Source organism: Falco biarmicus, chromosome 9 (assembly GCF_023638135.1).
Source record: "Falco biarmicus isolate bFalBia1 chromosome 9, bFalBia1.pri, whole genome shotgun sequence".
Lineage (NCBI taxonomy): Eukaryota > Metazoa > Chordata > Aves > Falconiformes > Falconidae > Falco > Falco biarmicus.
This window is the reverse complement of record NC_079296.1, coordinates 8,489,446-8,501,988: the sequence shown is the minus strand read 5'-3', so window position 1 is coordinate 8,501,988 and position 12,543 is coordinate 8,489,446. Positions and strand designations below refer to the sequence as shown.

The 12,543-nt window shown below is 45.6% G+C and overlaps 1 protein-coding gene across 12 annotated transcripts in view; it reads left to right on the top strand.

Moving 5' to 3' along the window:
- EXD3 (exonuclease 3'-5' domain containing 3) overlaps nt 1–12,543 on the top strand; it is a 290,826-nt gene that overhangs the window by 141,915 nt on the left and 136,368 nt on the right. For all 12 annotated transcript variants that reach the window (XM_056351779.1, XM_056351776.1, XM_056351780.1 and 9 more), the window contains 6 exons: nt 1,900–2,038; nt 2,387–2,600; nt 3,327–3,436; nt 4,549–4,759; nt 5,866–6,032; nt 8,422–8,589. In XM_056351779.1, coding sequence (XP_056207754.1) covers nt 1,900–2,038; nt 2,387–2,600; nt 3,327–3,436; nt 4,549–4,759; nt 5,866–6,032; nt 8,422–8,589 — 1,009 coding nt within the window. The remainder of the gene's footprint in view (nt 1–1,899; nt 2,039–2,386; nt 2,601–3,326; nt 3,437–4,548; nt 4,760–5,865; nt 6,033–8,421; nt 8,590–12,543) is intronic.

Below are 12,543 nucleotides of genomic sequence, written 5' to 3'. Positions count from 1 at the left end.
CCCACTTCTCCAGAGGGTACGTGGCTTTCTTGGAGCACAGGAAACTCTTGTCAGTCTAGGACATGCTTCTGCTTAGCTCTGATGCATTGCTGGAGCTGCCGTCCTCCTCCCTGCTGTGTCAGCTGCCAGTTGGGAGGCAGAAGGTTTTTGCACAAGAGGTAATCGCTCAAAACACAAAGGGGTGGTTAACAGAAGTGTGACTTAGCTGCAGACTCTGTGCATCTAGAAAGAGAGAAAAAAAAATCACTACATCTCTGTGCTCTGAGAATCCTGTGCCGCGTACAGATGGAGTGAAGGCATGCCGGTTGGGATGTGCTCTGATGTTCAGTATGAGTTGTGACAGTTGAATAAAACCTTTTGTGCCCCAGTTTACTCATCCAGTCATGATACCTGCTGCAGTAGCTGCTATAAAATCAGCAGAGCCATGGAACCTAATAAAATGGTCTGTCTGCCTTATTTATTGAGCTAACAAAGCAGCAGGTTCCCAGAGAGGGTGTTCACACTGTAGAGGACAAGGTGGTACCAGCATATAAATGACATCATCTCTGCCGCTGGTCACAGCACACACAGCTCCTGTACTCTGCAGGTGAGAATATTGCTGGAGACCTGAGACTGCACACCTTCACTAAATATTTTACACAAATATTGACTTCCCCATGCACACAAACCCACAGAAAAGAGTGTTTGTACAGTGAAAGCTGCTATGCTACAAAATTAGTCACACAGTCCCCTAAACATAAGGTTAGTAAATAGTTTCTCAAATAATAAACCATTTCAAGTCTCTATGGGAAAGAGGCTATCCAGAAATTTGTGATACGTCCAAAATAGCTGGATATTTTTTATTAGTTTCTTTCCTCTGGTTGCATCATCTGGCTGAGACACCACAGCAATATGCTGACCTTTCAGTTACAAGGCCATTTCGAGAGACTGCTGCATTTTGAAAAGAAAATGTGCTGTGTAAGATCCTGTTGTAGGAAATCAATTAGCTCATTTCTGCAGGCATCTTCCAACATTCCCAGGATATTAATACACAGATACTGAATTTCTCTATGTGGTGCCATCTGAAACCCAAATGGAGGGAGTACCACAAGCAAGGCAATTGGTTTGTGGATTTAGCTGGCTGTTTTTCTCTAAGTATAGAAGGTTTTGAAACTTTATTTCTGAACTTTTCTCTTTTCATCCCTGTGCAATGTAGAACAAATGCCCTTGTGCAACCCTGTGGATATTTTACAGGGAAGGGGATGGAGAAGAATCTGGGTAGCATCAGGGAGATCCATGAAGCCTTCCCAAGCCATTGCACTATAAAATGATGAGGCAGATTTACCTGTTCCCAGTTGGTAGTGATCGTACAGTGAAGCAGTCCAAGAGTCTGAGCCAGATTATGTGGGGAAGTGTGAAGCTCCTGTTTGGACACTGTGCTGGTCAGAGCTGAATTCTCTGTTATGTATTACGCTGTGGGAACTAGCAGACTGCCATGTTAACCTCAAGGGCAAAAAGCAGTAAATCTAAAATGTGTTATCTCTGAATGTGGAAACAGCTGCCCAACTTTGTCATCCAAGTTGCATCAGTTCTGGGAAAGAGAGCTAAGCGCTGAAAATAGGGCTTGGGACTCTTGACTTCAGCGAGTGTTTTGGTTTGGGTGTTCTCTGCAGTGGGTACAGTGGCAAGTGTGTTGAGCTGCCGTCTCTGTGATAAGATGAAAAAGAGAAGATGAGTCAAGGTGAAAGAGGCTGAGATTACAGGGGAAGTGAGGAAAGAGAGAGTAAGAGAACAAGTTGAGTGGCAGGGGGAAGTGGAGGGCCACGGTGAAATAAGGGGCTTAAGACTTCCTGATGTTCCTCTAATCCAGGATTTCCTCTCATTGCGTGGCTTCAAGCTGTTGCGTCTAATTTTATGCAGGGTAGAAGAGGCTGCAAAACTAGATAATGATGGAGAGAGTAAGAAGAAGGACTATTACCAGCTCCCTATTCCACGGGCAAATATTCACTTCCTGCAGACATGGGAGGAGACACTGCAGTGCTGGGAAAAGGTGCTGCGGGTGAGTGTTACTCTGGTATTTAATTTGCAGTGTCAAGAAGCAGAAACTCCGTAGCAGGCAGGTACTCAGGGTTGTGTGTGAGCCACAGCCATCAAACGTCTCCCTCCCCAAGTCAAGAACAGCCACTTCCCTTAGGCTTGTGTGAATTGGGGAATGTGTTGGGAATTGTGGTACCAGGAGAGGTCCCCGCAGGGGTAATTCAGGTGTACTGTCTCTGTAGCAGTTTGCACACTAGCTAAGAGATGCTGTTGCTGGAAGGGAAATGCTTGTGTTCTGGATAGGGACTGTCCAAGCTACTTTGAAGTATAGACAGTCTCTGAGTGAAGAAGGCTTTTGTCCGTGTTGCAGCCTGGGCAGGTTGTGGGCATTGACATGGAGTGGAGGCCTTCGTTCGGCATGATCGGCAAGCCCCGTGTCTCCCTCCTTCAAATCGCTCTGAAGGATGAAGTGTTCCTGCTTGACTTGCCACGGCTCCTTGAGCAAGCTGAGGCGGAGGGTGAGAAGGAGAAGCTTCCTCGTTTCATCCAGATGCTTTATTCAGATGCAGCCATCACTAAACTAGGTAACATGCATCTCTTCTCCCCGTCTCGGGTCTCTACACGGCTTTTTTTGTGTAATTCCTAGATCCTCTTGGGGTTGTCATTCCCTAAAACCACTTATCATGGAACCAGTTTTTGTAGCCCTGAGTATTCACATACTGCCATGCCAGGAAGCAGGGTGACCAGTGTAGCTAGGAATGATAGAAATGTCTCCCCGTTTCAGGTCACACTCAAAATTTCTGATTTAGTCTACCTCCTTGGTTTTGGGATTCTTAGTTCCCTGCTAAACCCTGAGCTGCACTTAGCCTTCAGTGGTCTAGGGGAGTCTGCCATCCAGAGCTTTCTGGATTTGCTGGCCCTATCCCAAAGCTGCTGTGCTGGACACCAGTGCTCTCCACCTTACTACTGGTTTTAGATTGTATTTGGAGGCTTTTGGCAGGAGTTGTTAAACGTGGAGTTCAAGGGCAAATTCATAACTGCCTTTCACTGACCTAGCAGATTTTAAGTAAGTTGATCTTAAACGCAGCATTTTTCAGCTGCCTCTTCTCCCCTAATTTTTATCTGCAAGAGTATCTCTTAGGAACAGGAGAGATGGAAGCTTGCCTCGTTCCCTGTCTGAACAGTCCTTCCACCAATGTTTATACATATATTGTCAGCATTTTGACTCTGAACTGGAAAAAGCTGTGGTGCATTAGCCATGATTTGAGTTTTCCTGTCTGTGTGATTTGCAATTATTTTTTTTTCTCTAGGTTATGGGATGTCTGGAGACCTTAGCAGCCTTGCAGCCACATGCTCTGCTTTGAAAGACATGGATAAGAAAGCGCAAGGTGTGGTGGACCTACTCACAGTAGACAAACAAGTAAGGATGAACACATGGAGATAGGGAAAACTGTGTCTTCTGCATGTGTTCGTAGATAGCTGCTGTGAATTCACAGCATTGTCTTTTTGTATCCTGTATTGGCAGGGAGATGGCTAAATGAGCAAATAGACCTTTTCCACTTTGTGGTATTGGGGGTAATGTGATTCTGTAAAGACAGAAGCATTTAGTTTTCATCTACTAAAAAGCTGGAGCTTGATATGCTAGTCACTTTTTTCACAGCCTTTGCAAAGCTATGGAAAAGCAATTGAAATGGAGGCGTAGCTCCATTCATCCAGGACAAAGTTGCTGAGTACAAGTCATACTTTAACTCGGTAAGAGTAGATTCTTGGAGAAGTTCTGAAATACCAAGATCATGCAGTACTGAAGCAGATATTACGGAGTTTATGATTTGTAGAGAACTCATAATGCTCATAGGGGGGCTGCTGCTGGATTCCACGCAGGAATTTCTGTTCAGCTGAAGTACAGCTACCTCTGGGTTTGCACACAGTAGCTTTTAGCAGTCTGCAGAATTGTTAAGGACAACCATTTTAATGGGTAAAATTTACAGAGTGTGTCTAAGGCTGTGGGTTGGGGTGAACCCAGATCTTTGGGACTGATACTTTAACGTGGGAAGCGCTGCAGGATCTGCAGTTTAACCTGAGAAATGGCAACTGCAGAAAGGCCATTGCCCAGTGTGTTACAGGAATACCTTTTCTCAGTGGAACTAGGAGAAGAAAGTCACTGAACTACCGCTGCTGTTCTTTTACTGAGTTGGTCCCTAACTGCCTCCAGTATGGCTGAGCACCCTGCAAACCATTGAGGAGTCACAGTCACAGCCCCACTGCTCCAACGCAGTGCTGTGCAACAATGCACTTTTTTCCCTTCCCTGGCTATGGAACAGATTTCTTTCCAGCAAGCGTGTTTGTTAAACAAATAACCAGACGCTGTACATATCTAATGCCATCCCAGCCCTTGTCTGAGACAACGGGATTCAGTATGCCAGGCAAGAGATAAAAATGATAGGGTTGCTGCATGGCCGCACCCACTGGAATAGGAGCTGTTGCAGAAGTTGTTTTATAACCATGTGGTTTATATCTTTTTCTTTCCATCAGCTGCAGAAGAGCTCCATTGACTGGAAGAAGGGCGGCCAGAAGGGCAGTGTGCTGTCCCCAGAGCAGAGCTACGAGGATAGAGGCTTCAGGCAGCTGGAGAAGGGACTCAGCCTCTTGGTGCAACATGTGCTGGGAAAACCTCTAGATAAAACAGAGCAGCTGTCTAACTGGGAGAAGCGGCCTCTCCGGGAGGAACAGATCCTCTATGCAGGTCTGGTCACTGTGGCAAAGTGCTACAGATTGTCCATTACAAGCTGTGTTTGTCTGTCCTCTGTCACCAGGAAAATTGTTAAGTATCAAATGAAGAAAGTGGCTTTGTAGATTAGTTCCTGTTCAGAGGAGCAAGCACATGTTATGTTTGCCCTTTTGTGGACATGGCTTTAATGGTTGAAGTTTAAACTGTCCAGTGATTCATTATTTCCCTTATGAAAGAATTCCTGTGCTTTGCAGATTTTTTCTGATGAAACATCACCTCAGTGGAAATTCCTCTCAGTAACTGAGAAGAAGAAAGTCCACTTCCTTCTGCCTCATTTCACAGCCCTTCTGGGAAACAAGTGCTGTGTTCATTTGTCATAATGAATTGTTTGTTAGAGCAGGGTTAAAAATGGGTAGATGTGGTGTCAGAAACTGCAGCACAGAATTGGTACTGTGCAGGGACCAGCGGAGTTTATTGCTGATTACCCCAGAGTCAGAAGTCTGGGTCTAAATCTTTTCCCGGGGCATCAAAGGACAATCTACTGAAGCAAACCAACCCTTTGTGAAGTTCAGCTATCCTTGAAGCTGACACAGTTCCCACAAAAGTTAATCACCAGGACTTGTAAAACTGGCTTGGAGACTTAGACAGTTCCCGTTGCAAGGAACAGAAGCCGCATGGCATGGCAGTGCGTGTGGGCAGGTGATTGCAAACAACTCAGTTATTACTTTTTAAGATATTGCATCTAATGGGGAAGTTACCTTCCCTTAGCTGAGATGCGGTAATAAACTGTGGGCAAGCCACTGCTCAGTAACAATGGAGAGTAAAATGGGTTGGCTGAAGCTATCTTACATGGTGGTTTGAACAGGCACACTACAATTTGCATTATGTTAGAGTCAGACAGCATTTTGAGCTCCTCGGCCTTGACTCTGTGATCATGTGTTAGGTCACGATGCTCACTGAATCAGTAAAAGGGTGCAGGCTGTGACATTAGTCAGTTGGTGCTTCACAGGTTGTTAGCGTGCAGTGGCATTTGCAAAGGTGAAGGCTCTTCCTTGCATCAGGAAAGCCTCTGTTCTGCTTTTGAATGAAACCAGCTGAGGCTCATATTCCCTTGTTTTCAGCTTCAGATGCATACTGTTTGCTGGAGATCTATGAGAAACTCTGTAAGGATCCAGCAAGCTTTGGTTTGAGTTCAGACCTGACTGAGAGTCTGGTGGGAAAACGGAGCGTAAAACTCAGGGCAGAGAAGCAGCTGAATAAACAAGAAGCACCTTCACCTTCTGGACAGGTTTGTAAACATCTTCAAAGAGCTGCATGTTGCTCAAGACCCCTGCAAATCATATGTTGCCTTGCCTCTCAGTCATACTATTAGCTATGCATGGCATGCTTTAGTCTGGTCTCAGGACTATTGCAGCAAACATCTTCGCCCCTCCCCGTTACTGGTAGGATACGCTTTCTCCTTCGCGTGCCTTGGTTCAGCTTTCCCTGCTATTTCAGGATCATTTATATTCACAAAATGTTGGTGCAGATCTGTATAGCAGAATCCAGCTAGCCTTGCTGGTAGAAATGCTCCTTCCACATTTCCTCAGTGGTGTGGGTTTGAACTCTGTGGCCTAGGTGTTGCATCAGTGAGGTTTCAGAACTCTCATGGTCCTTACTTTTGCTTTTAACTGAGCTTCTACGCTTTGGTTTCACATTGGAAATGCCTCCTTTATTGTGTCTGGAGCAGAAGTCTGCAAAATTAAAGACAAACAATCCATCAAAAAAGTCTCTGCTGATGGCTTTTCTCTCTCCCTGCTCACCACTACGTACTGCATGACTGGCCTTGCCCTGCAATCTGTGTTGTGGCAGAGCCTTAAAAACTCCACCAGCTGTAACCTGGAGCTGTGTGACTCTGCTTAAATATCTTGGAACATGACTGTTTCAAAAGGTTTACTTTCAAAATGCAACCATCCAGTTGTTTATGCACCTATGAAAACATGAGCAGAAAAAAGTTTTGTTTATTAACTGAGAAGACTCACTATGGCTATGTATCCTTCTGTGTAAGTCCCAAATGTGTATTTAGCTCCTGAAATCAGTACTACCTTCCATGGTTGGACTGAGAGGCTATTGATCGTAGCCACCTTTTCAGGATCCTCTTTATCAACTGGGTGTAAATGTACAGTATCCTGTTAGTCTTCGACAGTAAAACACAAAGCTTCTCAGTAATTTCCTAAGCACTCTGCGTTCATGGGAATATTGTATGTTACAGCAGATCTGACTGGCTTCTGTAGAGATGGGAAAAGTAAGTACTTCAGGCTTGAATTACCTTGTGAACTCACAGGTCATCTTTGTGTTCCGTACAGTCGGATTCATTAACAGAGAGGTAGTTGGTAAAACCTGGACTGGGACTCAAAAAAGCAGACTTCTCCTGACTCTGCATCTTGCGTGACTCCAAGCTCTCTTTCCCAGTGTTTCCTGGTCCACTATCTGAAGTGGGGCTAATGACACCATTCTCCTTTATAAGCTTTTTTTCTCTCTGCTGGCATGAAATGTGAGAAAAAAGCTACATATGACATTGCTGGCCATTGAATAAACACTAGCTAAGAGCCAGCTGCTGCTCCTTTACATCTGTTTGAACAGAAGCAGCAGCACAGGGTTAGTGTCTTCCAAGTACTTCAGCACTGAAGGGTCAGCTTGATCCCTTATCACAGCAGTCTGATGTCTCGGGGCACAGCTGCACCCACCCAGGTCCTTGGAGGAGCTGGTGACAGTCCAGCCTACCCAGTGCTGCAGAGCTTTGAGTGCACGTGCCAGCTTCTGGGAGGTGCAGCATGGCACGGATGGAGCTCTCAGATCTGAGTTGTTCTTGTGGTCAGCCCGCGTGTACCTGCACACTGTGCCACAGCAGTTCCAGGCCTGAGTCGGCTCCTGCAGAGCAAATCTGCAACACTGCAGCACCTGTCTGCTTCCGAAGACAGTGTAGCCCTGCACAGGTGGTGGCTGCATCCCTCAGTTATCCCAGCTGATTCAGGTTCCTGGAGGCAAAAGCTGAAAGTTGGAGGTTCCTTAATGACTTCCCTTCTCCATGAATTTAGCTATTGTACTTCTGGGAGCCTCCCAACGACAGTCTCCAACTGCAGGAACTCCCCCAGCAGCAGCCATTTGAAATAAAATAAACAAAATTCAGGCACTGCCTATTTTTAAACTTCTGAAGATAATGAAGCTGACGTGGTTGCTTTGTCTACCTGTGTCTCCCTCTGTCAGATTCCCTTCCCACATCATAACTTTGGCACATGTATATTAATTGCAGTCTAATTTGGTAGGGGAATAGCAGCCTTGGACTTTGTGTTTGTGGCTTTGTGAAAATGGATGTCTGTGTAGAGCATAGACGGCCAGGCTGGCATTTCTCCAGGGAAAAGCTGCAGATCCCCAGTTTGGGTGGCCAGCTGGCCAGTGAATGAACAGTTAATTCAGAGTTAACCCCATCTGTGCTGCCTCCTGCCCAAGTGGTAGGTGGGCGATGTAGAAAGGACGTGAAGGAGGAGCTAGAGGTGTTGCAAAGCATGGGGGAGGTTATAATACAGGTGGAGGGGGATGGCTGGATTTGCCAAGGTGGGTGAGTGCAGAGAAGCAAAACACAAATGTACTGGAAATCAGCCTTCTGTTCTGCTTACGGACCTCTTGCCTTTCTGTAGCAATGTGAAGGATCCAAGGAGACCTCATGTCCCGCTGCTCCCATCTCCCCAAAGGAGTTCAGTGTGGTCTGCGATAACATGCTGCAAGGCCTCGGGCGCTATCTTCGCTGCCTTGGTGTGGATGTCCGGATGCTGGAGAATGAGGATGACCACAGGAAAGCTGCTGAGGTTAGTCACGCACGTGCGTGCATGTATGTTTATAGGTCCCAACTGCGCTCCTTGGGGAAGGCCTGCTGCTTACTGTATAGCCACACTGGTTAGTGACACCGAACAGGCAGCGGTTTGGCAGGAGCTGCTCAGCACGTGCTTCCTTCTGTGCCCATGCTAAGACCCAGGTCTCTGGTTCAGTCCAAGAAGCTGTGCCACATGGCAGCTGGTGTTAGCTGGTCCCTACAGTAATGTATGGGCTTGGTTCTCCAGTTCCAGGAGAGAGGAGGTGAGCAGAGTGCTGTGACCTCAAATCTTACTTGTGTCTGTGTGTTGTCATTGACAGCTGGGATATTTCAAGTCATTAGGAGAATGCAAGCAGAGTGTAAAGATGTGACCTGCAGTCTCAAGTGTCTTTGATGGGGAGGCAGTGGGTGTTTACACCAAGAGAAAATTCAGTGAAAGGAACCCAACATTTATTTAGGTTTCTAATGGACTTCAGTTTGGGCTTACAGGGAAGTCATTTTCCTGCCTTGTGCCTGGGTCAGTCGAGCAGAACCACAGTCAAAAGATGGCTGTTCAATATGAAATGGAAGATTTCCATAATAAATTGCCATGTAGCATCCTAGCTGGCTACCACTTTGTGAGATGGCTCAAAGGTGATCAGCCACAATTTGCAGTGAAACATTTGGAAAAGGAAGAATCTCTAACATACATGGGGACAATGAACATTGATCTGGACTCACATAACAACTTTGACCCTCTGCCTCTCAGAGAAGAGACACATGCTTCTTCATTTCAGACATATTTCTACTATGCCAGAAAGGGAGATATCCAGCCCACACAGTGTGTTGCTATCAAATGTGCACTGATCGCCCGGCCTGGTGCACAGGATGTTTCCTCTTCAGATGTCTGCTTGGCCTGAATCCTGGGCAGGCTCAAACTTCTGCAGAAATAATTAATATCTCATCTCTGCCAAACTTACACAAGTCATTTAAACAAACTAGTTCTCACTGCCTCCCCCAGAGCCCCGTCTCCGCTTCTCATCCTGATACCTTATCGTGCTCTGGACAGGATGTTTTACATTGCTTTCTCTATGGTGACCGGACAAACATCCTTTCACTATCAAAAGCCCTTGGAGTGTTACTGTATTGCAGGCCTTTGATCTGTGCTTGGATAATCAAAGATAAAGATAGACTCCTCCCACCCTGCCTTATATCTGGCTAGTCCTGATTTAGTAGAAGTTGAATCTTGACCACCCTATGCCCAAAAACTTGGAAATGTTATTGCAAAGGCCAGGAGAAAGGTTTGGATCCTCATCACTGAATACAGGGTAGACGGTGTGGGTGTTAGCACAACACAGATTCAAAACTAGTGTCACCAGGAACACATAAGTATGTACAGAATTAGTGTTTGGTCTTCATTAAAGTCATTTCACTAAAATGATTTATCAATCATAGTGTACATCTCCTTGTGTCAAGAACTCCTGAATCACCTGGCATTTGCTCCTTATTGTTATCATTCCTGTTGCTTGTTAAAGTGACTTCAAGTGTTGGTAGGCAGATGAGTCTTGTCATTCACCCTTTATTATTTGGGATCAAACTTAAAAATCTTAGAGCTTTGTAGGTTGTGTTTGGGCAGCTATGGATTTTTTTATATTTTTCCTTTTAGACTAATGCATGTGGCAGTGATCGGTTTGAGAAACCCCATTCCCAGGCTAAATGTGAAGTCTGTGTCCTGTGTACTGCTTTGTGTGGTGCTGCTATTATTGGCTAAATGTTTTATCTTGGCCAACAGTTGTCATGGCGAGTTTATCATCCCAGATCTGCAATCTCAGATCTGCCAGCCTGTGAGAGCAGGACCTCTGACACCACGAGTCAGTGTATCCCCTCATTTGTCCATATTTAGATGCTGCAAGATGACACTGGTTTGCATTCTGTGTATTTCATGGTGCCATTTAATTAGGACTTGACTGGAGAAGTGACTGATTAAAAGTTACCTGTCATAAGTGCAGACACAGGAAATCTTTAAAAATGGAAAAATAGTAGAAATTCATACTGAAAATTTATCTGGTTAAATCTGTCCTCCTATTGAAGGCAAAGAGCTCACAGTCCATCCTTACAAAAACATTTTACCCTCTGTTCATGAGCACCAGCCAGTCTGGGAAGAGCAGCTCTGTGCCCCAGTAAGGGTGCTGTGTCACATTTCCCAAGTCTTCTCATTCACTGGGGTGGCAGTAACATTTTCACCGTGTTACGTTTATATCCCAGCTGCTGTAGCACTATGCATGCAAGTGTTTGGCAAAGCAGGTATGCAGCTGGGGAATAAAATGTGTACCAGATGTGCTGGACCAGATGAGCTCCTTTACCTGACTTTAGCAGCCTGTGCATTGAGAGCCAGGGGGGATTCACCACATGCTTTCCCTGAAACATGTCCTTGCCTGGCAGCACTGCTCCAGTCCTGCACCTCGGGTAGGAGGCCCTTCTGGAGGGCTTTGGGTGGTGGCCCAGGCTGGCCCAAGCCTGGCTGCCTGTGTGGCACAACAGGGAGGCCTCTCTTGGGAGAAGGGCTGTATGCATCCAGCCGTTCCTCACCGGGGGCTCGTGGCTCCATCCCAAGGTAAAAGAATGCCTCCATCTGGTAAAGAACGCAGAGATTCGGTCAGTCTTACACAGCATCCTTCTGTGTGCAGGTGCCACTACTGGAGTCAGCCACCCTTTGCATTGGTCCTTTTTCCTATAAGCAACGTGTTATTTCAAGCTGATACATTTTTCTTTACTTGAATCACCTCCTATGCCTGTTGTGTTTTCTAGCCAGGTCTTCCAGCTTGTCTTCTGCAAACTTCTCCTTGCAGAGAATCTTAAACCTATCTTTTATGCCTTCTAGGTGGATAATTGGAAGGAGATAGGCAAGTTTCAGTGGGTGTTCCTCTTTTCTCTGTAATTTTGCAGAATCAGGTAGAGCAGTGGGATGCTTCTCATACTAACCTTAAAGGATCACTCACCAGCCTGAAGTGACTACAACAGATCTTGCAGTGTTGTGCTTCAGGATGGAGCAGAAACTTATAAGAAAATTTTCGTACTTTCTTAGGTCACTAATTTTTAAGGAGAGGCTTGTTGGAATCTCAGAGCCCCTTCCACTGAGTTGTGGGTTGGTTGGTTTTATTTTTTTAATGGACTGTGCTCTTGGTCTTCAAAATTATCCTCATCTCTAAGAATAATTTGCATGCCAAGGCAAACCTATCAAGGCAAAAACTATCTTTTGAAGTGTGATAATAACCAGAAGGCTGGTAGAACTGGCTTCCTGCAGCTCCCATGGTGTAGAATGTTCCCTTTCAAGGTTACACCTACTTTCCCCAAAACTCCAGGTGAACCAGTGAGTCGGAGAGGAGGGCCAGGCTTGATCCAGGATGGATCTCAGGAGCCAGTTAGAGCAATGTGCATCTGGATCTAAATTGCACTGGACTTGTTTGGAGCCATGGGACACAAAGGGGATTTCTAATACTGCAGTAAGCAGAGCATCATGTAATGGGGGAATCTAATCTCTGATGTTGTCTCAGCTTTGAATGTCTTTTTCCATATTTTTGATGTAAACGATGTTCTTCAGGTTTGCTTGTCTTTTTACCTCCCCATCAGTCTGCAGTGTAAATTCACAGAGGACGGATGAAGAACTCTTCTGCCTTTAAGATCAAGACTCTGCTTTTGACGTTTGGACAGCAAGAGGAGAATGTCTTTCATGGGAGACCTTGACACAAATAGGTCTACATTAGGAAACGAAATTGGCAGTGGTTTTGGTGTGGTACTTAAGACCACATCACGAAACCATGCAGTAACTCTGTACAGGTTGTAGTTTTCAGGAATGCTGAAGAGAAGTTTAGGGTTGAAATACCAGCAGCACAGCGAGTCCGCTGCAGGCCTGGGCTGAGTGTGTTCATAGCTATCAAGTTCTTTTTAAGAGTCTGAGGTAACAGGTAGG